The 25,815-nt window shown below is 45.9% G+C and overlaps 1 protein-coding gene across 1 annotated transcript in view; it reads left to right on the forward strand.

The window, feature by feature from the left end:
- Window positions 1-2,180: 2,180 nt before the first annotated feature.
- LIPC (lipase C, hepatic type) overlaps window positions 2,181-25,815 on the forward strand; it is a 51,080-nt gene continuing 27,445 nt past the window's right edge. Inside the window, exon 1 of the mRNA XM_081887737.1 lies at window positions 2,181-2,341. Coding sequence (XP_081743863.1) covers window positions 2,257-2,341 — 85 coding nt within the window. The 5' untranslated portion in view covers window positions 2,181-2,256. The remainder of the gene's footprint in view (window positions 2,342-25,815) is intronic.

The following is a 25,815-nucleotide window of genomic DNA, read 5'->3' on the forward strand; positions in this document are numbered from 1 at the left end:
GCTGGATTCACGGTTTCTTGCACGTTGTGATTTTTGCATAGCACACACATACACACACCATTATTCACAATATATTGCCAGGTCAAAAAAAATGAAACCAATATCATACGGACTTGGAACCAGTTTTGGACAATATATTGATATATATCACCCAGCCCTAGTTTATATACTATTTTAAATGTACACCCTGCTTTTCTTTATAAAATCAAATCAAAGCTGCTTAGCAGTAATTCTTAAAAAGCATAAAGCACAAAGACAATTACTAAAATCAGTGTCACACACAGAGGGGCCTTAATGATCATCTGATTACATCCCAGCTCGAAAACTGAGATTGTCAGCAGGAACATCATTGGTTGCTCTCCGAGTTTGCAAGGCCCATTTGACAACATCAAGAAATTGAACCTTTAGTGTCATCAGTCCTGTGGAATACTCTACCAGTAGAGATTCAGCAGGTGCTTTCTGTGACAACTTTTTAATGCCTGCTGAAAACCTTGATATTCCACATGCAATTAAAAATCCACCCTTCCACACTGGTTAATGGATGCCTGTTTTTAACTTTTTAATAAGTTTCTATTATGGAATTATGCTTTATTGCTGCAAATTACTTCTCTAGCTGAACAATGTTTACAAAGATGCATTATAACAAGGGACAATGCTGCCAAAAATGTGTCCGTTAGTCAAAACTGCATACAAAAAAAATTTTTCACCAGGATTTTAATCTGCAAATTGCTGGAGAAATGTGGTGAACTGAACTTTAATACTGAGAAAATGAAAAACGGAGAGAACCAACATAGACAGATCATTGCATCCTGCCCTGTTCCTTCCTAGATTCACCACCTCCATCAAAATGGGAGAGCCAGGATGGGGGCGGGGGCAGGACTTTTGTTAAGGAGGGCAGAACCGATGTGATTCGTCAGTTATAGTTAAGTATTTCTGTTTTTTTACTTGATCTAGGAGGGCAGCTGCCCCCCGCTCCTTAGCTACACCCATGTCTACCACTCTGCTTAGCTTTGTGGGCACACATGCTAAACCCTGTCTGTGGTGCCTATCCTTTTCCCCAAAGAATGAGACAAGAGACCAGAGTATAGGTTCAAATTGGCCACAACTTTATTGAGCTTCAGAAGTGGGAAACTTCGCATAGGCCTTGGCAGGTAACCCTCACAGCCCGTCTGGCTGAGGATACCCAGGCAGATGAGATCCAGTGAGAGGGGACTGTAAAGCACAAACTTACACAGCATGCCCTTCCACCGACCTCGTCCCGGGAGTTTGACCTATATGCCACCACTCTAGGGCCAGGGACTCCCAGTTTTTTGCCCCTTGAATGCATCCCCCCCATCTTGATTCTGGAAGGAAGAAAACCAAAAGAGGCTTGGACAAAAGGGATCAGCTTCTTTTCTTTGGCCTTTGCTCCACCCCCAGCCAGCCGTCCATTGTCCTCCCTGACTGAGGGCGGGTCAAAGGCCAGCCCAAGCAGGTGGGAGGCACCCGCCCAGGTGAGCCCTCGCTTGGTGCCGCAAACCCCCTGTTATGTACTGAAGTTCTCACTCTGGGCCAGCAGGGGGATGCTGTAGATAGTTTTCACTCAAGTCCACATATGCAAATAAGGGATTGAAAGTGACGTTCAGTGATTGGATAGTTACAGAAAATGGTTACAGTTGCGTTGTAGCTCTATATAAGCAGGCTGGCTGAACCCTTCAGTTCAGTTCTGTTCTGGCCTGTGAATAAGCAAGAGCTGTTTGAAGAATCGCTGTGTCGTCTGATATGTTCACCCACAACTTAACACTGCCCACCTGTGGGGAAGGGAGGGCATAAATTATCACAATATAGTTCAGAGAAGTGGGGGGAAACGGGTTTCATTTCCTGTACCCATTTTGCAATATGTTTGGACTAAGATCAACCAAAACTGAGTGAACTACCACAGTATTTCACAAAACAAAACACACAACCTCACATTTTGATCTGTGCAAAATTGATCAAAGTTAAAAAAAAACAAAAAAGGTTAGTTCTGTTATGGTCTGGAGTTAGGCTAGGGGTGGTTCTGTGCTGTGAGGCCTAAAAGAAAAGACCAACTCAGATTAAGGTGATGTTTCTTTGGGGCCAAAGAGGGGGAGACACTGAACTCCATTTTAAAGGTTAATCATTAATGAGCTGCTGATCCTCACTATGTATTGATGAGCAGGGGGGGCTATTCCTTTCCTTCCTGTGCCCACATCACGCAGGAAAGCAGCCTCTCTTGTTGTGTAAAAAGGCAAAGAGATGAGGACCTTCCTGATCCTTTCACTTCTGTTCCTTTCCTGCCTTGCTGTTAGTCCTGAGATTCCAAAGAACAGGAAGAAGAAAGGTGAGTTGCCAACTTTCCAGATTTTTAACATGCATTTGTGGAAACTACGCTGTGGCCGTGCTGAGTAAATGGTAGATGCTGTTCGAGGACAGATAATGGGAAAATTCGAAAAAATGTGGGTCTGCTTTGAGTGCAAGGTGGGCAGGATTGGGCTCATGTTCTCCCCGAATTGGTAACTCTTATAACAAGACTGAAGTGGCTTTGCGAAAGAAAAAGAAAACAAGATTAGCACCCATAAGTATTTGCTCATTGGGAAACTGAGTACAGTATTCTGTTACTAAGGCTGAAATACTCGTGAAAATCTAGGCGACCTCAAGGTAGCTGAGCAAAGTCAGCCACGGCTGGATCGAGCAAGGCACATCTGCTTGCAATAGTTTAATTGTGTGTGTGTGTGTGTGTGTGTAATATTTGTGGTCTCAAGGAAAATCCCACATCTGGGCTCTCATTCTCGGCTCCCTTTTGTTCATCTGAGTTGCCTGAAGTAGCACAGCATCCTGTTCCTTTGAATCAAAGAGACCCTGGCAAAACATCCGTTTGTGTAAGATCATTGTAAAGTGAGAGGGACTGCTGCAAGCTCTGTTGGTTTAACCAATAGGTTTATAAAGTAATGTTTTTGTTGGTCTCCAAGTGGACGGAGGCCAACTTCAACATGGTGGGAGCAAATTTTGGATCACTGGGCCTGAGAGCCCAGACCACTCCTGGAGCCAACTGGGCAGTGGCGATGGAGGAGGAAACAGATGGAGGAGGTGGCAATTTGTAGCATGGTGGGGGAAGCACAGTTGGGGGGGGGTCAGGTTAAGCATATCTGCACCATCACTTCTCAAAACAGCCCCTTCTGAAGACTATGTTTCCTTTTTAAAAACATTGGGGCTGTATGACCCTCCTTGCATTGCCTCCCCTTATAACAACATGGGTGCTTACACACAGGTGAATATACCTACACCAGGAATATATTATTATTTTTAGCTACTTTGAAGGCTTGGGACACGGGTGGCACTGTGGGTTAAACCACAGAGCTTAGGACTTGCCAATCAGAAGGTCGGTGGTTCAAATCCCCGTGATGGGGTGAGCTTCCGTTGCTCGGTCCCAGCTCCTGCCAACCTAGCAGTTCGAAAGCACGTCATAGTGCAAGTAGATAAATCGGGAAGGTAAACGGTGTTTCCGTGTGCTGCTCTGGTTCGCCAGAAGCAGCTTAGTCATGCTGGCCACATGACCCAGAAGCTGTATGCCGGCTCCCTCGGCCAATAAAGCGAGATGAGCGCCACAACCCCAGAGTCGTCCGCGACTGGACCTAATGGTCAGGGGACCCTTTACCTTTTTACTTTGAAGGCTTATTGGTGGAACAGCAGTCTAGAAATATTAGTAAAAAATTAATAGCATGAGAAAAAAATGGTAGGAGAATTTTTTAAAATACAGGATGTAAGTGACCATTGGGCAGCTCCAGAAAGGCTGCTTTTTGGTTTTGAACTCACTCCTGCACCAACAATTGCCTGTTCTCTTTTGCCCAAACTCTCCTGCTCTTATAGGAGGCTGCAGTAATAGCTCTGCAGGCTCATACTTATAATAATAATAATTTTATTATTTATACCCCACCTATCTGGCTGGGTTTCCCCAGCCACGATGGGCGGCTCCCAATAGAGGACTAAAAACGGAATAAAACTTCAAACATTTAAAACTTCCCTAAACACTTAAGTTGGAATGAGTCTGAAACCTGAATTTAGCAGAGTTTAGGAGCAGCCTTTTAGAGTGGGGGGGTTGGGGATCGAATCTGTACAGCCAGAGTTCTCTGAATAGCCTCCACCTGCCCTGGTATCTTTTATCTCTTCCTTGTAGCTAAAGTTTTGGTAATTTCTATTGCTGCTCATAACCCATCTTACCTGTTCAAATCTGGTTGCGATGTAATTGGCACAGCAATCAGTTGTGCTTAAACCATTTCTCAAGGGAAAAGGTCACCCCTTTACAAACAAGTCGTCGAACTGTACTGGGTTTGGGGTTTTTCATGAAAACCGTATGTACAACCCTCTAGCAAACAGAGGAGCCCCTTCGCTTCTGTCCCTTAACAGCAGTCCTGCTGAACCATGTGTTGAAATGGTCCCATTGCAAAAGGCATTATTGCAAAAGGATATTGCAAACCTTTTTTTAAAAAAAATGCACCCACTTGCAAAGGGAATACAGTGGTACCTCTGGTTACATACGCTTCAGGTTACATACACTTCAGGTTACAGACTCCGCTAACCCAGAAATAGTGCTTCAGGTTAAGAACTTTGCTTCAGGATCAGAACAGAAATTGTGCTCCGGCGGCGCAGCAGCAGCAAAAGGCCCCATTAGCTAAAGTGGTGCTTCAGGTTAAGAACAGTTTCAGGTTAAGAACAGACCTCTAGAATGAATTAAGTACTTAACCCGAGGTACCACTGTACCTACTTAAAAGAGCACATCTAATAGAACATCAGCTTGTGTGCTGAATACACTATAGAAGTCAAGTCTAGTTTTGGTGAGGGTCAATTTAGTCTTGTTGATTTTCTGCAATTTGCAGGAAGCACAATTAGAATGGAGACCGCATACAGCACATAATGTAAGGTTATGCCACCCTGGAAGTAGGTTTGTATCAAAATGCGAACCAAATCAACCTCTTAGGGACACGGGTCTCTTTATTGCGTCACGCTTGCAATTTCCATGAAGAACTGGATGTTCCAGGAGTGGCCTGTAACCACGTCAGTAAAAAAAGACACACTGTAAGCCTTTAATAAAGTACAAGCTGCTTATTTGCAAACAGACAAGCTGCGCCGCAGAAAGTAGTCACTAGGCCGAGGAATGCCAACCTACCTTTCTTTTTTTTTGTAAATAATTTTTATTTGATTTTACAAGTGTAAAATTATAATAATATCAAATACATACTCAGATTTAGAGATTTCTCTGAATCTCAAGACTTCCCACCATCCCCTCCATGGGTCCTATTGTCATCAATTTCAGCTGCATATTATTTCATCATCCAGATTTTAAGTCTATCCATATCATCCAAAGCAACTACCGGTATTTGTTACATTACAAGTGTTGTTAAAATCCTGCTATTGTTTTCATTTGCTTACAGTGGTCTCTTAAATAAATTATAAATCTTTCCCATTCTTTCTTGAAAGTTTTGTCTTGGTTCCTGAGCCTTCTGGCCAGTTTTGCCATTTTGGCGTAGTCCAACAGCTTCATTTGCCATTCTTCTCTGGCAGGGACTTTGTCTTCTTCCCATCTCTGGGCTAGTAGCATCCGTGCGGCTGTCGTAGCATACATGAAAAGTCTTTTCTGCTCCTTTGGAATCTTGGTACCTGTTGTTGTTGTTGTTGTTGTTTAGTTATTTAGTCCTGTCCGACTCTTTGTGACCCCATGGACCAGAGCATGCCAGGCACTCTTATCTTCCACTGCCTCCCGCAGTTTGGTCAAACTCATGCTGGTAGCTTCAAGAACACTATCCAACCATCTCGTCCTCTGCCGTCCCCTTCTCCTTGTGCCCTCCATCTTTCCCAACATCAGGGTCTTCTCCAGGGAGTTTTCTCTTCTCATGAGGTGGCCAAAGTACTGGAGCCTCAGCTTCACAATCTGTCCTTCCAGTGAGCATTCAAGGCTGATTTCCTTCAGAATGGATGCGTTTGATCTTCTTGCAGTCCATGGGATTCTCAAGAGTCTCCTCCAACACCATAATTCAAAAGCATCATTTCTTCGGCGATCAGCCTTCTTTATGGTCCAGCTCTCACTTCCATACATCACTACTGGGAAAACCATAGCTTTTACTATACGGACCTTTGTTGGCAAGGTGATGTCTCTGCTTTTTAAGATGCTGTCCAGGTTTGTCTACAATTCCTTTAAAAAATGCTTCTGGTTTCTTTATAAAGGTTATTTTAAACATTTTTTTTCATTATATATCATTTCCCAGAATGCCTTTACTACCTTACACGTCCATTAGGAATGCCGACCTTTCAAACAGCATCGACCCCCACAAAAGCACACACTCTTGCAGTTTCCACTGAGACTGCTTTTTTCCAGCCAATAGCGAAATTCAGTGCTTTTCTCACTGCTAGCATCAAGCTATTTCTCTGGTCTCCAGCTACAAATGCCCACAAGCAGAACACTCATTTCCAGTCCTAGCTCTTCCTGATACGTGTAAGCTGCAGATACCGGTTGCTCAGAGTAGCCACCGGTCATCACAAGCCATTAAGCAAGCGACTGAGCTGTCCAAAAGCCAAGAGAGGTGGGCACCTCTCCACTCAGCGCAGCACAGCAGCACCCCGTAATGCTCTTTTAATGAGAACTTTGGACCCAGCCCTCTCAGCCAGCTTTTATCTCTGACAAGCATAGCTGAACAGTGTTTGCTTAGCAACGGCAGCCATTCTTTTGTCAAATACCACACTCACTTTCACTATGGTTAATTGGAATGATGTTGCCCGGTGCCACAGTCATCAAGATGCTGAATTCTTTTTCCGATGGGTGGAGAAATGCAAAGAAAAGCAAGAGCGGGAGGAGGATGCTGGCTTCATGACAACATCTGAGAAATTGATTTTAGCGTCAATTAAAGATTTGTGGCTTCAGGAAAGTTAGGGGATTTTGCTTCCACCTTGCTTGTGTATACTGAAATGGATTAAATAGAATACAACTAGCCTCAAAATATTATTTCCCAAGGCCTGGAAAACACCCACGCCAGCTTCTTAACAATTGTAGGGTGACTTTTGAAATTCTAAGCATTTGCCATTCCTCCACATTGCTGGTGGCTAAATAGATAGCATTACCCACAGGCATTTCACAGGTGGAAATAGAAAGGATTACTGCCTCCCTCCTTGCACATTTGAGGTGTGGAAAGCTCATTTACATTGGATGTGTTGTTGTTGTTTTAATTCTGTAGTAGCCCAGTGTTTCCCAACCTTTTTTGGGCAAAGGCACACTTGTTTCATGAAAAAAATCTCGAGGCACACCACCATTAGAAAATGTTTAAAAAATTAACTCTGTGCCTATATTGACTATATATAAAGTAACTCTCTTTAATAGGAATCAAATAAACACAAAGATAGTATTTTATAATTTTGTAATTTTGTAATTTTATAATTCCAAATTTTGTTCAGAGTCCAGTTCTTTTCTTTTCAAAAACTTTTCCATCACTGCAGTATCCGGCCATCCAATTGCCACTGACAAACGGATACAGACCCCTTTTTTTTACAGCACAGCTCGCACAAATGTACACGGAACACCCTTTGCGAATTAAAACACACAGTCTCACGAGAGCAAGGAGCAGCGATTTTATATTTTACGAAAAGAAGTCGCTAGTCCTCATGGTGACAGGGTGGAAAATATTTAAAAGCAGAACCACCTTGAGGAAGGTGGAGCCATATCACATCCCGGCAGGAGACCTAAATTGGTGGAACGCTCAGGCCCCGCCTATTCAAAGAGGACTATTAATTTGGAGAGCTGCTATCTTCCAAACTGTGAGACGACGTGGCAAAAGGGGAGCCCTGAATGGAACTTTGCGTTTTTGTCTCAACGCCGGTCTCGCGCTGCCGCTTCCCGCGCTCTCAAGGACCCGGGAGGAGGAAGACGTGAAGGGAATCCCGAAGGCGCGAAAACCTCGCGCATGTGCAGGCCTTCCGCCTGCGACAGCCCAGTAGGCCGGCCGAAGCGAGCGGCGATGGGATGTGGGAGGGAGCTCGCTCGCCGCCCCGCGTGTGCTCGCCACCGCCGCCCCGCCTCTCGTCGCCCGACTCGCCCGCCTCCCTCCCACGGCACACCAGGCAACGTCTCGCGGCACACTAGTGTGCCGCGGAACACCGGTTGGGAAACACTGTAGTAGCCTGTCCTCAACTGGTTTCAAAGTCAAGGGTGTTGAATATATACTAGAACAGGGGATGAGAAACCTGGAATTGTTTGGTTCCAACTCCCATCAGTCCCTCTCAGTACAGCAAAAGGTGAGGGATTGTGGGAATTTCAGTCCTTCAGCCTCAGGAGGTCCACAGCTTTCCCATCCCTGATCTGCTTTGAGGGTTCTGCTCTGGAAAAAAAGGAAACAGAAATAGATCGAACTACTCCTGAGCAGGTGCAGAGTGCATTTCCCTCACTGCTGAAGGACTCCAGAGAGTCCTCTGTAAAATGAAATCTGGAAGGGGAGGAGTTTCGGAAGATGGAGCCTTTGAAACCCTGGACAGAAGAGGCCACATGTTCGCATGGCAACAGTTGCTTGCAAATCCCTCACCTTGACACTCTCAACTACAAGGTTTGTTCGGGAGACATTGGGGGTGCAATAAGATGGCACCCAAATTTTCACTGACTTTGTTTTAAAAACATGCGTGTGTTTTCGGGTTTCTTTGCCACTTTGGCAAACTGCTTTCACTGGGGCTGTTTACCAGATAACACTTATCTAAAAAGCACCTCCAGGCGACAGAAAACAAATGAGAAATGCCAGCCAGAAAGAAACACAAGACTGGAATTCCGCTTCCTCTCCGCCCCACTGCCCTGTATATTGTGAGCTGGTTTTGCAGCTTGGTCTTCTGGTGCTGAATGTGCAAAATGAATAAATGGTTGACACGACATGGCTTCTCCAAAGGGATCCTCTCCCCTTCCTTAGCATTTCAGAAAGAGAGAAACCACGCCTTTGGCAAAGGTTAAGCTGGGCCTCAGGGAAAATGCTTGGCACCAGGCAGTTCTGCCTGCAACCATTTCCAATCAGCAGAAGTACGTTTTTCATGGCAGTCACTGGCAAGAGTGACAGAAGGGCCCAGCTCCAGGTATTTGCCAAGGCTTCCTCGTGAAGGCCACCCATTTGCCAGTGGCACTGAGTAAACTATTTTCTGACGGGGCCTGATGTGGATAAGCAACTACCGTATTTTTTGCTCTATAAGACTCATTTTTCCCTCCTAAAAAGTAAGGGGAAATGTGTGTGCGTCTTATGGAGCGAATGCAGGCTGCACGGCTATCCCACAAGCCAGAACAGCAAGAGGGATTGCTGCTTTCACTGCGCAGTGATCTCTCTTACTGTTCTGGCTTCTGAGATTCAGAATATTTTTTTTCTTGTTTTCCTCCTCCAAAAACTAGGTGCATCTTGTGGTCTGGTGCGTCTTATAGAGCGAAAAATACGGTAATCAGTGTTTTCCTACTCCAAGCTGGAAGAAGAATAGGGCCACAGCAACAGTCCATCTCATGGACTGGTGGGACATTTGGCCCCAGAAGTGGCTCAGCCATAGGATAGTGTTGCTTTGGGTACAGAAAGAGCAGCACTTGGAGAAATGAATGCTGGAAGCAAACAGCCTAAGAGACTCAAAAAAGAATCCTTTGCTTAGTGCCTGGCGTGTGTCCTGTGATGCAAAAGGAACTGTTTCTTTGCCATCTTCCATCCCTTTTTAAAAATGTGCCAAAGGCTGGAGGTTTTCTGCAGACCCCTGGCCCAGGTACAGTTACCAGTTACCTGAATGGCATTAGGGTGCAATGAAGGGCATTGCATGTCTTTAAAACAACAACAGGTGCAGCTGTTTTTTACATTATGTATCTCTCTTTTAAAAAAAGAAACCCCTCTGGAACAGTAGCTGAATAGTGCGCTGTGGGAGTACCAGGAAACAGCAAACAGAGAGAACCCCTCTGGGCAGTAGCCTAAGCAGACTTTTGTGATTAATGTAACCCTTGAACATTCCATATTGTAAAGGACTTTTCAATATGAACGCATTCTGGTCACAACTCCAGGGACTCCGTTTATGGCCAGATGAGGACTGGTTTGTTTTCATTAAACCTTTTGTAGCAGGAGAATGTGCTGAGATTGGAAGGATGAGATTTCCCAGAACCTGACATCCTGTCCTTCCCTTCTCCTCTTCCTCTTTCACAAACAGGGTGGACACATGGATTGAATTAAGTGGAGCTGAATTTGCCATTCACCTCCACCACATCCCTCCCAGGGCCTCAGACTCTCTCCATTCAATTATTCCAAACTCTGCCAACAAGAAATACTAGCTAGAATGTGTGAAATATTCCCCCCTAGTTAATTATGAATGGAGGGACTTAATTTCTCCCTTGGTCTGCAGGCTCTAAATTCAATTATTCCAAAACCTGCAAATAAGAAATACTCACTAGAAATGTGTGTGTGAAGTTTTCACCATAGTTAATTATGAATAGAGGGATTTAATAGCAACCCAGCAGTAAATAAGTACTGTACACTCCTTGAATTAATATCTTCCCCAGGCCTGAGAGTGTCTCTTTCTAGTCAGGAACAGCCCTCGCAGGGTACAAGCTGAGCAACAGGAACCAAAAGCTGGGCACTATTAAAGACAGCAGAGAGGGAAACAGCTGCACCATATGAACAAAGACTGTACTACTGGGCACTGAGCCAAAGGGGCGCCCTCTCAAAGCCTAATAAGCGAGGCACTGGGCTTTGGAAGGTGGCATGGGCTTCTGACAGGGTCCTTCCGTCCAGGAGTCCTCCCTCCTTCTTCCCAAAGCCTCGTTACTGCTTTTCCAGCTTTGGGAAGGAGGCACAAGGGCTGGGGTGGGGCTGCCAAATTTTGGCCTCACACAGGGCACCATAGTATCCAATTCCACCGCTGCCGATGCACATTTGCTCCGATATAAATTACATGGAGTTCAATGAGGCACAGGTAGTTGGGTTCAGGATTTCAGCATAGTTTTACAGACTTTAGGTGAGGTATGTTACTTTTATGCTCATTTAACAGATGGAGAAGTAAGCCTGAGAAAGAGTCATAGCTGATGCAAGTAGTCCCAGGCCCCAGTTAACTCGTGAAGGCATTCCACTCCAAAGAGAGGCGGGCAGCCTTTTCCTGCCAAAGGTGCCATTCCCTTGAAGGTAATCATAAAATAAGGCAGGTTGCCCACCAGGGTCTTAAAAGGTGCAGTTTTGCTCTTGACAAGAAGCCCTGCTGGTTCCGCTGATCAGCCTCACTCTGCAGGTATAAACAAGATGTTTGTATTTTGAATGAAACCACCACCATAATCAACCATGCAGAACATTTCACAGTTAATGGAAGTACATTGCATGCTGTAAAAAACAGGAAAATCTTCCATAGTGGAGGTGTTTTTTTGCTTCACTCGTTTATAAGGTAAAGGTACCCCTGCCCGTATGGCAGTCGTGTCCGACTCTAGGGTTGTGCGACCATCTCACTTAAGAGGCCGGGGGCCAGCGCTGTCCGGAGACACTTCCGGGTCACGTGGCCAGCGTGACAAGCTGCTCCGGCGAGCCAGCACCAGCGCAGCACACGGAAACGCCGTTTACCTTCCCGCTATAAAGCGGTCCCTATTTATCTACTTGCACTTAGGGGTGCTTTCGAACTGCTAGGTGGGCAGGAGCTGGGACCGAAAGACGGGAGCTCACCCCGCCGCAGGGATTTGAACCGCCGACCATACAATCGGCAAGCCCTAGGCACTGAGGTTTTACCCACAGCGCCACCCACGTCCCTTCACTCGTTTATAAAGACTCCTAAATTAAGACGTAGATGAACCATAGCTCTACTGCAGAACAGGAAAGCAGCAGACAAGAGAGGGTGGTCCAAAGATGCTTTCTGATTAATAAAATAACCCTTTGATCACGTCCTCCTCAGCTTGTTCCCTCTTCCTCCACTTGCTGGCATCAGTTCCTCCCCAGTGTCCTCCAAGAGAATATGACGCTCCAGATTCCTAATGCCTAATGGCAGAACTTCTAAGTGGAGAATGTGCTGTGTCTGCAGAAACAATGAGTGTGTAGCAGTTAGGGGTGGGCACAATTCTGTCCCCCTTCTTTGTGTCCATTACACAATTTTGACCTCTTCACGGCCATTCTAGACAGTCAGAGGAGCTGGGTGCCAACGTCTTCTTGGAAGGCCCTACTGTGGGCTGGTGGGGCTGAGATGTTTGATGCCCCACAAGCGCAAGAAAACAGCATGTATGGAAGACAATGAGCCCAGAGCTCTTCTCCTTCACATGCTAAATGTCTATGCATCAGGGACGTCTTTCCTTTCTTCAGATATACAACAGTGTCAGCAAGCCTGAAGTGGTTGAGTCCATGCATCATTCTAACACTTAGTTCAGCTGACTGCATAAACTGGAATTAACCTTTGGGTAAGGAGAGGTGATGGGGACCACCAAAGGTCATACATTAATGTTTAACTAAGTGTTTGCTATGCTTCCTTTCCAAAGGTTGTACTATTAAGAGCCCCAGGAGGAGATACATTTTTCCACCTCACTTTTTTAAGAGGCTCGGATACATATAAAGTGGATGGTCTGTGCGGGATGCACATTCGCAACATGCAGCGGCGCGTCTGCGCACGCGCGAGTTGCAATTCGACGCTTCTGCGCATGCACAAAGCTCGATTTAGCGCTTCTGCACATGCGCAACCGCCAAAACCCGGAAGTAACCCGTTCTGGTACTTCCGGGTTTCGGCGGTCCATAACCCGAAAAAATGGAACCTGAAGCGTCTGTAACCTGAGGTATGACTGTAGATTCCTAATCCTTTAAAATTCATACATAATAGTTACACTTTGCCTTCAAACAGCTCTTTAACATAGTTACGCTCTGTCACATTATTTCACAGTAATCCTCATAACAACCCTCTAAGGTGGGTGAGCACCATGAGCCTACAGGATCAGGCCAGTGGAACCATCTAGTCCAGCATCCTGTTCTCACAACAGCCAGCCAGGTATCGACAAAAATAGAGTGGCTTGCCAAATTATTGGAGTACTACAATATATCCAAAACAATGGGAGAAATTGGAAGGATCTCAAAATTGAAGATAGACAGGGACTGGAAAAAAAATCTCTTTGACCCATGCCTGCCAATCACAAGACAAACAGAAGTGTAGGTGACCCTTGACTCTGTAGAAGGCAACTTCCTACGTCCAACAATCAACACACCAGCAGTGAGGCCCCAGGCTCAGGTGCCTCAAACTCTGCTTAAAAAAACCAAAAACTGCCCCCTCTGCAAAAAAAAGGAACGAAAATACCCCAGTACAAGCAGCATTTCTACTCTACAGCCCCCATGTCTTGCCTTGATGAAATAATACGTTTTTTAATGAACATTGTATGCCCATTTCCTAGAATGATTGACAGCACAGAAAGCTGGAGGATATTTTCATTCTCCGGGCTAACAACATGCAGTTTATATCAAGGAAAACACAGGAGAGAGGAAATATAAATATGTACCAATGGGAATTATGGGACCAATTCACGCTTACCCACGGTGGCATGAAGCACTTTCCCCAAGGTGTGATCACACCCTGCTCTGACAATCTGTGTGTGAAGGAGCCATGACTGGAGATTTTGGGGGGGGGGATTCATATGCGTGGGGGTGGGGGGAGCCTTGTCCTCAGCTGCTCTTGTCCCAGTGGGCTGGGCCCAATCTGAAGGGCTCAAGTGACAAAAGGGGAGATTTTGGTTGCTGAGTGCAATTTGGAAATGGAACCAATTATTTCTCAATTCTATTAAATTTTGTATTTAAAACATTTCGAAACCTCTCTTCTGACACGTTTTAAAAATAAAATTGGTTGGCTTGTGGAATACAGTCATACCTTGGTTGTCGAACAGAATCCTTTCCGGAAATCCGTTCAACTTCCAAAACATTCACAAACCAAGGCGCAGCTTCTGATTGGCTGATTGGCCCTGGAAACAATGCCAACAGCCGAAACAAACGTTCAGCTTCCCAAAAATGTTTGCAAACCAGAACACTTACTTCTGGGTTCGCAGCGATCTGGAGCCAAAACGTCTGAGTACCAAGGCTGAGTACCAAGCCAAAACATCTGAGTACCAAATATATCATACCCTCCAACATGCTATAGAGGAAAATCAGGACACACATCTTCTGGGGCCATGCCCTCACTGAAACTAAACATGACATCCCAGAATCTAATCAGAAGCTAGGATGGCTTCTGTAATTCCAGGATGCCCCAGTCAAATCAGGAAATTTAATTAACAACAACAACAACAACACACACACACACACACACAGAGAGAGAGAGAGAGAGAGAGAGAGAGAGAGTTAGTTCTTGATCTTGTTTTTTGTTCAATGAGGCATGCCAAGGTCAACCCCCCAAAGCCAATGCCTTTTTGAGTCAAAGATATTCATCATTCAAACTCTGTGGCTTTCCCTAGGTGGGGCAGCCTTGCCAATTTGTACCAGGCTTGCTCAACTGCTTCCCAAAATTTTAAACAAAGTGGCATAGACCTCAAGATCAATTAGTAGGGGGCAGGTTTACTGCCTCCTCCCGGCAGCGGCCCCCACCCCGCTCAAGGGCAGTAAGCTCAAAGCACCAACCTTTTGGCCAATGGCAGTTGATGTCCCCCAGACCTGGTGGGGCTGCTAGAAGGTCCCAAGGGTATGGCCAAGTTCCCCTGGTTTTCTCTCCATCCTAGCTCAGTACTCTTGATTCTGACTGGCAGCAGCTCCCCAGGGTTTCAAATGGAAATCTCTCCCAGCAGATGCCAAAAACTGAACCTGAGCATTTCTGCATGCAGAGCAAGTGTTCTACCACTGAGGGTATTGGCCTTTCCTCTAAAAAGTAAGGTTCTAGTCCTCATGGTTCTACATAAATAGGAAGCAGCCGTATGCTGAGTCAGACCGTTGGCCCACCTGACTCAATAATGTCAGCACTAACGGGCAGCATCTCCCCCAGGGTTTCAGCCTTATTTGGAGATGCTATGCCAGGAATTAAGGGACGCGGGTGGCGCTTGTGGGTTAAACCACAGAGCCTAGGACTTGCCAATCAGAAGGTTGGCGGTTCGAATCCCCACGACGGGGTGAGCTCCCCTTGCTCGGTCCCTGCTCCTGCCCGCCTGCAAGTTCAAAAGCACGTCAAAGTACAAGTAGATCAATAGGTACCGCTCCAGCGGGAAGGTAAATGGTGTTTCCATGCGCTGCTCTGTTTCACCAGAAGTGGCTTAGTCATGCTGGCCACATGACCCGGAAGCTGCACACCGGCTCCCTCAGCCAATAAATCGAGATGAGCGTCGCAACCCCACAGATTGACACGACTGGACCTAATGGTCAGGGGTCCCTTTACCTTTACCTTTATGCCAGGAATTGAACTTGACACCTTCTGCCTGCAGAGCATATGCTCTCCCATGAATCTATAGGCCCTTCCCTTGAGGGACTTGGCAGCGCCCCTCTGCACCCCCCCTCAAATGAAGCTGTTGTAAGAATTCTGGTGCTATGCATGAGGCATCCAAAACAACCAAGAGTATTGCATAAATGCTAATTATTAATACCTCTGTGGTCAATTAAAGTGAAACTTTCACCTACATGTTTTTTATCTTGTCCATTTGCAGCTTTCATTTGGCAATAAAAATGTTCAGGAAAGTACTAAAAAAAAATCCCATTACGCTGCAAAATATTTTAAGAGAGTTTGTTGGCTCAGGCATTTCAAGATGGTGCTGAGCTGTCAATTATGTTTCCAGTTTAGAGAAATACTGTGGTTCTCTGACCTAGATTTCAGGGATTTTTACTGATTTGTTTTTGTGGTTCCCTGCCATATTTATTGTACTGTATTTCCTCTCTGATCCTGTGGCTGAGCTGGCACACCTAGTGACCTTAGGGGGCAAGGACGAGGGGGGAGGGGGAGCCTTTTCTTCAAAGAGACGCCACTAATCAGATTGTACCCTGTACACTCGCAGTATTCTATGAATGTTTTAAAATTTACCTCAGTGTCCTTCCTGGAACAGTTGCTGAAATGAATTTCCTGGCCCGCTCAACGACTATTTATTCCACCTGATTGAAAACACATACAGAAAGAAATCCAAGCTTTAGGTGGAATGCATTGTCTTTAAGGCAATACTGTGATTAAAGACCATTTTTATCCCTAATTTGTACAGTTCTTGGGCATGTAGGGTGACGTGCTCCACCCCATCAGACCAGCCCAGAAGCTCTGACATCCGGCTGCAAAAAAAAGCATTTGTGTGCCAAGGCAGGTCATGGGAGTTATTATTAGCTCTAATTAGCACACCCACGAGCATCTCCACCTGCAGAGCAGTGGCACTCAAGGTGAGGGAACGGCAGAGAAGCACTCAGATCTTGGAAGGCAACTCAGAAGCAGCTCACAAGTGGCTGGGAGTCTGTCTAACACAGATCTCACCGGTATATAACTTGGGGCATTTAACTCATAGGACATCAGCAGCAGAAAGGGATCCAAATGGGCATTCAAATGATGACTATTTAAACCTGTCCCAATCCTTTCGCCAGCTCAGCCAAGGAGAGACAGAGAACCACTGAGTTTTGCCCTTCACGGTGAAAATTTGTTCAACTGTACATTTACAGATTGAGTGGCAGGGCTTTTTTTCAGCCGGAACTCACCAGAAACTCAGTTCCGGCGCCTCCCAGCTGGGCGCCATTTCTATTTTAAGAGAACAAGGGTTCATGGTGAGTTCTGGCAACTCTTTTTCTAGAAAAATAGCACTGTTGAATGGGAATGGGAAGTCCCCAAGGTCAAGATAATGGAAATCCGCTCACGTAATTCTATAACTCTATAAGGGACGCGGGTGGGGCTATGGGTTAAACCACTGAGCCTAGGGCTTGCCGATCAGAAGGTTGGCGGTTCAAATCCCGACAACAGAGTGAGCTCCCGTTGCTTGGTCCCTGCTCCTGCCAACCTAGCAGTTCGAAAGCATGTCAAAGTGCAAGTAGGAAAATAGGTACTGCTCCAGAGGGAAGGTAAACGGTGTTTCCGTGCGCTGCTCTGGTTCGCCAGAAGCGGCTTAGTCATGCTGGCCACATGACCCAGAAGCTGTACGCCGGCTCCCTCGGCCAATAAAGCAAGATAAGCGGCGCAACCCCAGAGTCGTCCGTGACTGGCCCTAATGGTCAGGGGTCCCTTTACCTTTAAGTCTATAACAGGAAGGTGGAGTCCAACATTTGGGAACCCACAGCCCCCCCCCAATCCCTACATTGAGCAGGGGCCTCTGAAGGACGCATTTGTCACCTTGACAATTATCAAAATGAGCAGGATGTAAAAGGCATGTCTTGTTACCAGCTAATAAAGGTTTTTGGGGTTTTTAAAACATTTTTAAAAATTTGAATGGGACAGCAAAAGAAGATAACATATTAAGGCATACTTAGGTTGTTAACTGGTACCAGAATATGTGTGTTTGAAGAACACTTATCAGGTGATATTTGGCTACAGTTTTGGCGCACGAACTTTGCTATGCCTCACTGTGTCGTGTTAAAAGAAAAGCAGGATAAAATGATGTTTTGATGGTGTCCTATCCTAGCCAAAATTCAGAACTTTTACAGTACTAATTCAGATAAGCTCTGGAGATGGTGACAAGATAAATACATTTGTTCTGAAAGTGCAGAGTGATTTATAGACTGGAGTAAAGTCAGAAGGGTGATATCAATCATGTCTGGAGTAGATAGACCAACTGTCTCCCGAACTGTTACTCTAAATAATAACAAAAAGCCTTGACCGCAAAGGAATGGCATTCCTTTGTGTTGAATTTAATTGTGGCAGAGAGGTTGCTAATCACGATTCATAAACATTTGTCACTGAGTGATGAATGTAGAGTCAGTCAGTCAGTAAGGTTTATTGCTTATAGCCAAAGGCTGCTGCAATATATACAATGTCATTCAATAAAATATATACTAATTTGATACAAAAACTTAAAACATTTTTATTGGATGAATGTAGAGGGAACAGCGTGAGTATCCTGGTATTATTAAAATTAACACGTTCTCTAAAATTGAGGGAAGGGTTTATTAAGAAACATGCTTTGTCTTCAGAATTGGTTTCCTTTTGCTTTTGGGAACTGCAGATATGGTGATACTCATTGTGTTGGTTCTTTACTCTGTTTTTTATCAACAATTGTATTATTACAACTGCATAATGGCTTTATCATTGAGCAACTTTGTCACTGTCTGGCTTTAAAAAAATGAGAAGCAAATACAGATATGCAATGATCTGTGAATATCTGTGAACACAGCATCTAGTTGAGAGACTTTGCTGCCACAATCTGGTGAGGGCCACTCAGGTGGCTTTTTTTAAGGCTAAACAAAGTGATGGAATACAATAAGGCTATCAATGGCTATTGGCCTTGATGACGATGTACTATGTCCAGTACTGAAGGCAGGAGACCTCTGAATACTATCGCATTTGGATAGAAACTGTTTCTCAGGTAGCTAGTCCCAGTCTTTATAACCCTGTATCTTCTTCCAGAAGGTAGAAGCTGAAATAGATCATTTCCAGGGTGTGCACTATCCTGAGCTATCTCTGCAGCTTTTTTATGGCACCTGGAAGCATAGATTTGATCCGAGGTGGGAAGAGTGCATCCAATTATTCTCTCTGCAGTCTTTACAACCCTGGACAGTCTTATGTACTGAAGTTCTCACCCTGGGCCAGCAGGGGGATACTGTAGATAGTTATGCAAATAAGGGATCGAAAGTGACGTTCAGTGATTGGCTGGTTTTAGAAAGTTGTTACAGTAACGTGGTACTGGAGCTCTATATAAGCAGGCTGACTGAGCCCTTCAGTTCAGTTCTGTCCTGGCCTGTGAATAAACAAGAGCTGTTTGAAGAATCGCTGTGTCATCTGATATGTTCACCCACAACTTAACAGACAGCATTGTTTTTTCCTCTCAACGTTTTAACTAACTAAAGGGAAGCGGGGGGGGGAATGTTTTGGGTATCAAGCAATAAGAACATATGAAGAGTCTGCTGGATCAGGCCAGTGGCCCACCTAGTGCAGCATCCTGTTCTCACAGCAGCCCAAAAGATGATTGTGGGAAACCCCCAAGCAGGATTTGAGCACAAGAGTCTTCTTCCCTCCTGCGACTTCCAGCAACTGATCTTTAGAGGCATCCCCATCATGGCTAGTAGCCATTGATAGCCTTGTCTTCCAGAAGTCTGCCCAGTCCTCTTCTAAAACGAATGTTGCTTGTGGCACAGTCTGCATTGCAGACTGCAGATCCAGAAATGCGCCTTCCATGCCTTCCCCATCTTGTGCAACTTCCAAGCTTTCAACAAGTGCCAACAGAGCGAAAGTGTTCGCCAGGTCAGCAAGCATAAAAGCCAGCATGGCCAGTGAAAGTGGGCAGCAGAGCTAAGAGTAAGAAGGACCTAAGGAAATCAGGCACTGAGGAGAAGTGGGTGCCCTCAAGTGCTGCAGAGGTAAGTTGATTAATTGCCTTGATTAATAGTAATTGTTCCAGGTCCTTTTGGAGCACCATTCCCTCCTCCTCCCCTCTGTAGTAAATTAAAAGCTTTCAGTTATTAATTGCACCTATACATCAAGAAAGGTTGCAGTTGTCTTCCTGGGTTGTGACTGAACTTTACTTATAGGCTTCAGGACCCCCTTTGGGTATGGAACAGAATAGGAGTGTGCAACATCAGGGCCTCTGATTGGCAGGAGTATGAAGACTCTGGATTGGCCAGACCTGGTATGGATCCTCAGTTGCCTGATCCAGACCATTACATCCATCAAACAGCAATAACAGACAGTGTCTCTCCTGTTTGGGAAGGATTTGGCCATGACTGCCCACCACCCTGTCTTAGCCTCAAGAACCATATTTTTTTGTATTGTAATTTTATGTTGTGAACCGCCCTGAGATCTACAGGTATAAGGCAGTATAAAAATTTAATGAATACTACTACCATAGCTGTCAACTTACAGATTTGAAAATAAGGGACCAGCAGCCTTGAAAATAAGGGACCTGCACCCTCACCTGTTCCAGGCACTCTTCCTGTCCTCCTGCAGTCTGGTCAAACTCATGCTGGTAGCTTCGAGAACACTGTCCAACCAACTTTGTAACCAGAGGTTCAAATGAATAGAATCTGAATCACATGCACCACAAGGCCTATGCAGCCTCAACTTAAGATTGCTCCCCGGCCTGGCCTTGCACTGCAAAGTTTGCAGCAGCACGTACAACGAAATGGCGTCCAGCATTCAAAAACCTCCTCAGCTTGCATTAACTAGCCACACACAAGGCATGCAAGCTCCACCCCCCAGTCATTCTTAGACTTCTTATTGGGTGAGCAACACAGCCAAGCAACACAGTTGGAGCCTCCCTCCTCCCTGGCCGGCAGGGAGGGAGGGAGAAGAGCTGCTTCCTTTAAAATTTAAGGGACATCATTCAAGGGACATTTAAGGGACATCCATCAATAAGGGACAGCAGCGGGACATGTCGCTGGAATAAGGGACTGTCCCTTCAAATAAGGGACACTTGACAGCTATGTACTACTACTACTACTAATAATAATAATAATAATAATGCTAAAAACAAGCTGCTGTGCATCTGTCACATTTTCCCAAGGTGGTGTCTAACCAGGATAACTTGGGGAGAGGGTAGGACCCTATTTCCAACCAAAACGAGGTGGGCTTCAAAAGGCGCTGGAAAAAAATGTATGTTTTATGGATAAACAAATTGCAATTTAGCCCGCTCCCAAATGACAAAATAACTCATCATTCAGGAGACAACGGAGACAATTGCCTCAGATGAAGAGGGGTTACAATCAAAGCACATCCCATTCTCTTGGGCACCTTCTCAGGTTGGGCATCCTTGCCTTTTTGGTACTCCAGGATCCCTGTAGGGTTGCCATATGTCCTCTTTTTGCAGGACACATCCTCTTTTTCATGAGAGTCGTTATAGCAATCTATAGTTAAAAGTCAAAGTCGGCAAAGTGTCCTTTTTTGCTCTTCAAAATATGGCAACCCTGGCTCCTCTCCCTCCCTCTCTCTCGAAGTGGCCCCTGCTCTCCTTAAACCCTTTGGGTTTCTCTCTGTTCAATAAATAAGCACCTGCCTGTGCATTGATAACAGTTTCCAGAGAGGTGGCAGCTGTTGCTGCAAAAACAAGAAAGGAGTCTTGAGGCACTTTAAAAGACCAGCAGTTTCTAACAGATTTTGGCTATAACCCACCTCTTCAAAGCCCCGGTACTTTCCAAAAAGAACCCCAGAGGTAGTTGCATTCCATCAGGGATGCATTTAGGCTCTGGACCTCAAGCCCTTTTCTTGAGACCAGGAATGGGGGATGTGTGGGGCACTCCCCTCGCTCCCCTCAGCCCCAGCCAGCATGGCCAGTGGTCAGGAATGCTGGAAGTCAGAGCCCAACAACACATGGAGGGATCCCACAGCTTCCCTAGGTGTCTTGGACTGGCTGGATGCAGAGGAACGGTGGAAGGAACCAGCTGGGGAACCCCCAAGGGAAGAAAGCTCAGAGCACTGGGAGCGGTGGTGGGAAAACAAAGAGGGAGAAGAGGGAGAAGACTGAGAAGAGGCAGCAGGGCATAGTGAACAGGGAGCATCTATGGCAGAGAGCTTCCCAGTAGTGATGTATGGAAGTGAGAGCTGGACCATAAAGAAGACTGATTGCGGAAGATGCTTTTGAATTCTGGTGCTGGAGGAGACTCTTGAGAATCCCATGGACTGCAAGAAGATCAATCCTGTCTATTCTTAAGGAAATCAGCCCTGAGTGCTCACTGGAAGGACAGATCCTGAAGCTGAGGCTCCAGTACTTTGGCCACCTCATGAGAAGAGAAGACTCCCTGGAAAAGACCCTGATGTTGGGAAAGATGGAGGGCAGAAGGAGAAGGGGATGACAGAGGATGAGATGGTTGGACAGTGTTCTCGAAGCTACAAACATGAGTCTGACCAAACTGCGGGAGGCAGTGGAAGACAGAAGTGCCTGGCATGCTCTGGTCCATGGGGTCACAAAGAGTCGGACATGACTAAACGACATGGCAGAGAGAAGTTCAGAATGAAGAAGAAGAAGAAGAAGAGTTTGGATTTGATATCCCGCCTTTCACTCCCTTTAAGGAGTCTCAAAGCGGCTAACATTCTCCTTTCCCTTCCTCCCCCACAACAAACACTCAGTGAGGTGAGTGGGGCTGAGAGACTTCAAAGAAGTGTGACTAGCCCAAGGTCACCCAGCAGCTGCATGTGGAGGAGCGGGGACGCGTACCCGGTTCCCCAGATTACGAGACTACCGCTCTTAACCACTACAGCACACTGGCTCTCCAGGGCCAAAAGCCAAATCAGGTGAGTGGGAGGAGGGAGACCCAGAGGCAGAGGTGAGTCCAGCTGGCGAAGAGTCACAGGTGTCTCCCTCTCTTGCTGCAAGAAGCTCCCTCTCCTCCTCCCCCCCAGAACCAGAAAAGACATGAGGAGAGGTTGGCTTCATGAAGGCTCAGCCTTAGATTGCTTGGGGAAAGCCCTGGAGAGGAGGGGACTTAGATGGCTGTGCGGAGGTGCCAAGGTGGGGACTTTCTATCTTAACAACTGATTCATGGAGTAAGCTGTGCTTGTTAGGGTAGACACCCAGCCAAGTCTGTGAAGATCATGTTTTTGCTAATAAAGAGTTAACTCCAACTTTCAGTGGTGCAGTTTACTGTCAGCTCGCTCTGTGACACCACCGCTGCTTCAGATAGGAATGTAATTATTTCACTAACTTTTGCATTTAGTAAGACGCCCCTGCTGCATTTTGGGGCCCTCTGATACCTGTGCTGGTGTGGGCCCTTGGTGTCTTACCCAAAACCCTATCTCATGGGTAGGCAAACTAAGGACCGGGGGCCGGATCCAGCCCAATCGCCTTCTAAATCTGGCCCAAAGACAGTCCGTGAATAAGCGTGTTTTTACATGAGTAGAATGTGTCCTTTTATTTAAATGCATCTCTGGGTTATTTGTGGGGCAGAGGAATTTGTTCATCCCCCCCCAAAAAAAATATTGTCTGGCCCCCCGCAAAGTCTGAAGGACAGTGGACCAGCCCCCTGCTGAAAAAGTTTGCTGACCCCTGCCCTGTCCTGATGGCCCCATAGCACTTAATTTCCCTCTGATCTCATACCATTTACTTTCCCCTCCCCATTCTGCACCCAGGAACAGACCTTCACCCATCTGACTGTAGTAGAATTCATAACAAAAACAACAGTAAATTCATTTAATCTTTAAGATATCATGAAACCCTCACATCTGTAATGTTTTCCAAAGTAATGGCACCCTTGCAATTTGTTGCTGAGGTCTCAACATGTTCAGGAGCCCAAGCTGAGCATCTTTCTCTGTTTTGCATTCTCCTCAAAACCTTGGATCCTGAAAAAGGGTTGCCTCGACATTTTTGCCGCAACCTTCTGGCTGCCTCGATTGGAGGCTGCATTGCAATGGAGGCCAATGAAATATGCATGCTGTGTGCTTATTCCAAAGACCTAATAAAAATACTTCTGCTTTATTACATTAAAGACAGGCTGTCAGAGCAGTTCACAATATTGCAGCAGAATGAGAAAGAAAGGGGTGAAAAAAGGGGGATGCGGTAAACGAACTGCATTGCTTCTTAGTTTTATGACGCCAGAATCGGCCACTGTTGAGAATGTGATGCTAAAAATAAAGGCCGTTGATCCTGAAAGCAGCCAACTTTCAATCTGCAGCAATGGCAGTGCCTGCGTTGCTTGTTTGGCCCATATTTCAGTGCATTTAGTAGCAAATCGTGTGCCTTCGCAATATATTAGGTTAACAAAACTGGAATACGAAAGTTCCAACTGGCCTGGGAGCCTAATATACACACAAAAAAATAAAAAGAGAATCTGAGAGAGAGCCCCGAACTTCCAGATCTAATAAACTGTATGGGTGAGACTCTATGAGAGCCTGGATATACAAGGCACTTCACACTTCCTTCTGCACAGCAAGGAAGTATTTAAATCCCCCTTAATTCAGGGGCTAAACTGAAAGTGCTTACCGGTCCGGTCCTGCCATACAGAGTGACATGAGGGCTGCCTCAAGACATTTTGGGGTGAACCACGAAATTGGGAATCAAAGGCTATCACAGAAGGTGAGGGCTTGTGGTCAGTGGCGTAGCGTGGGGGGTGCAGGGGGGCCAGCCGCACCGGGCGCAACATCTGGGGGGGGGCGGAAGAGACTCGAGTGCTAAAATCCACGGGTTAGGGGGTGCAAATTACTTGCCTTGCCCCGGGTGCTGACAACCCATGCTACGCCACTGCTTGTGGTGACTCCAGCTGGCCAGGTGCAGAGCCCAGGAGACCCCCAGAGGGCAGCCCCCACCTAGGGAAGGGGAGGGGAGCGGCCGCACCTCCTATTTGCCAAAAGGCTGCTGGAGAAGTGGCGTCTGGGAGGCTAGCAGTCTTCAAGGAGCACAGCTCTTGCCGCTACTACGGCTGGGGCAGCAAACGAAGATCTGCTGCCCCTGTGGATCCTGCCACCCGAGGCAATCACCTCACCTTGCCTCATTGGTGAGCTGGCCCTGTTGGGCGGAGATCAGGAAAGGTTTTTGGTCTCTCAATTCCTATACAACTTACCTGATTAAAGACCATACCAAAAGATTTGCTGGGCGTCTATCACTAAACACAAGGCCTTACAGAATTCAGACTCTGCTACCTCTTCCATGACCCAGTTGTCTATACAGTCATACCTCAGGTTACAGACGCTTCAGGTTGCGTTTTTTCATGTTACGGACCTGCCGAAACCTGGAAGTACTGGAACGGGTTACTTCTGGGTTTCTGGGGTCACGCATGCGCAGAAGTGCTAAATCATGCTTTGCGCATGCGCAGATGCACCACTGTGGGTTGCGAACATGCATCTCGCATGGATCACGTTCACAACCCAAGCGTCCACTGTACTTTCAAAGTACATTCCCCCCCTCAAAGAATTCTGGATGCTGCAGTTCATCCCAGCAGCCCTTAACAAACTACAAATTCTGGGGGTGGGGGAGGTGCTTTGAATGTGCTTTAAATGAATAGTGGATACACAGCCTTACAGTTCAAGTATTGCTTTACTATATGTTATTTTACTATATGTTGGCGGTTTTATTGTTCTTTGTTGATTTTATTTGCATGGGCTCCTTTGGGAGGAAGGGATACAAGAAATAATAATAATAATAATAATAATAATAATAATAATAATAATAATAATAATACAGTCGTACCTCAGCTCCTGAACGCTTGGGAGTCAAACGTTCCAGCTCCCAAATGATCAAAAACCGGAAGTGAGTGCTCCAGTTTCCGAATGTTCTTTTCTAAGCTGAATGTCCGAGGGGCTTCCACAGCTTCTGATTGGCTTCCTACGGCCAATCAGAAGCCACGCTTTGGAAGTGAAACATTTCGGAAGTTGAACGGACTTCCGGAACGGATTCTGTTCGACTTCCAAGGAACAACTGTAATAATACAGATGATTTTTTTGAGAACAGTGAGTGGATTGTAAAGCAGGCAACAATTTGCTCAACGAAGATAAAAGCTGGTGGGTTTTAGGCAGGGGAAAATGTCCTGGGCAGTCTACTGGCAAGCAAGGGAGTGCCCATCGTATCTCCATGAACCCTCCCATTAATTAGAAATGGAGACCTAAGCTATAGCAGCAAATGAAATGCTTTTTTCCCAGAAATGAGTTTTTTTCACATACAAATGGCAGCAATACTTGCCCAGCTAAAATGAAGGTCTCACATTGTAAGGCTTTCATGAAAAATCCAGAGCAGAAGTTTTGCTGATCTTTATTACTGAGCACAGCTCTCTGTGAGTTCTCTTTACTCGAAAGGGCCTCTATATTTTGAGCTTGCCAAAACTGGCCAAA

This window comes from Podarcis melisellensis (assembly GCF_964234715.1).
Source record: "Podarcis melisellensis genome assembly, chromosome: 14".
In the NCBI taxonomy this organism is placed as follows: Eukaryota; Metazoa; Chordata; class Lepidosauria; order Squamata; family Lacertidae; genus Podarcis; species Podarcis melisellensis.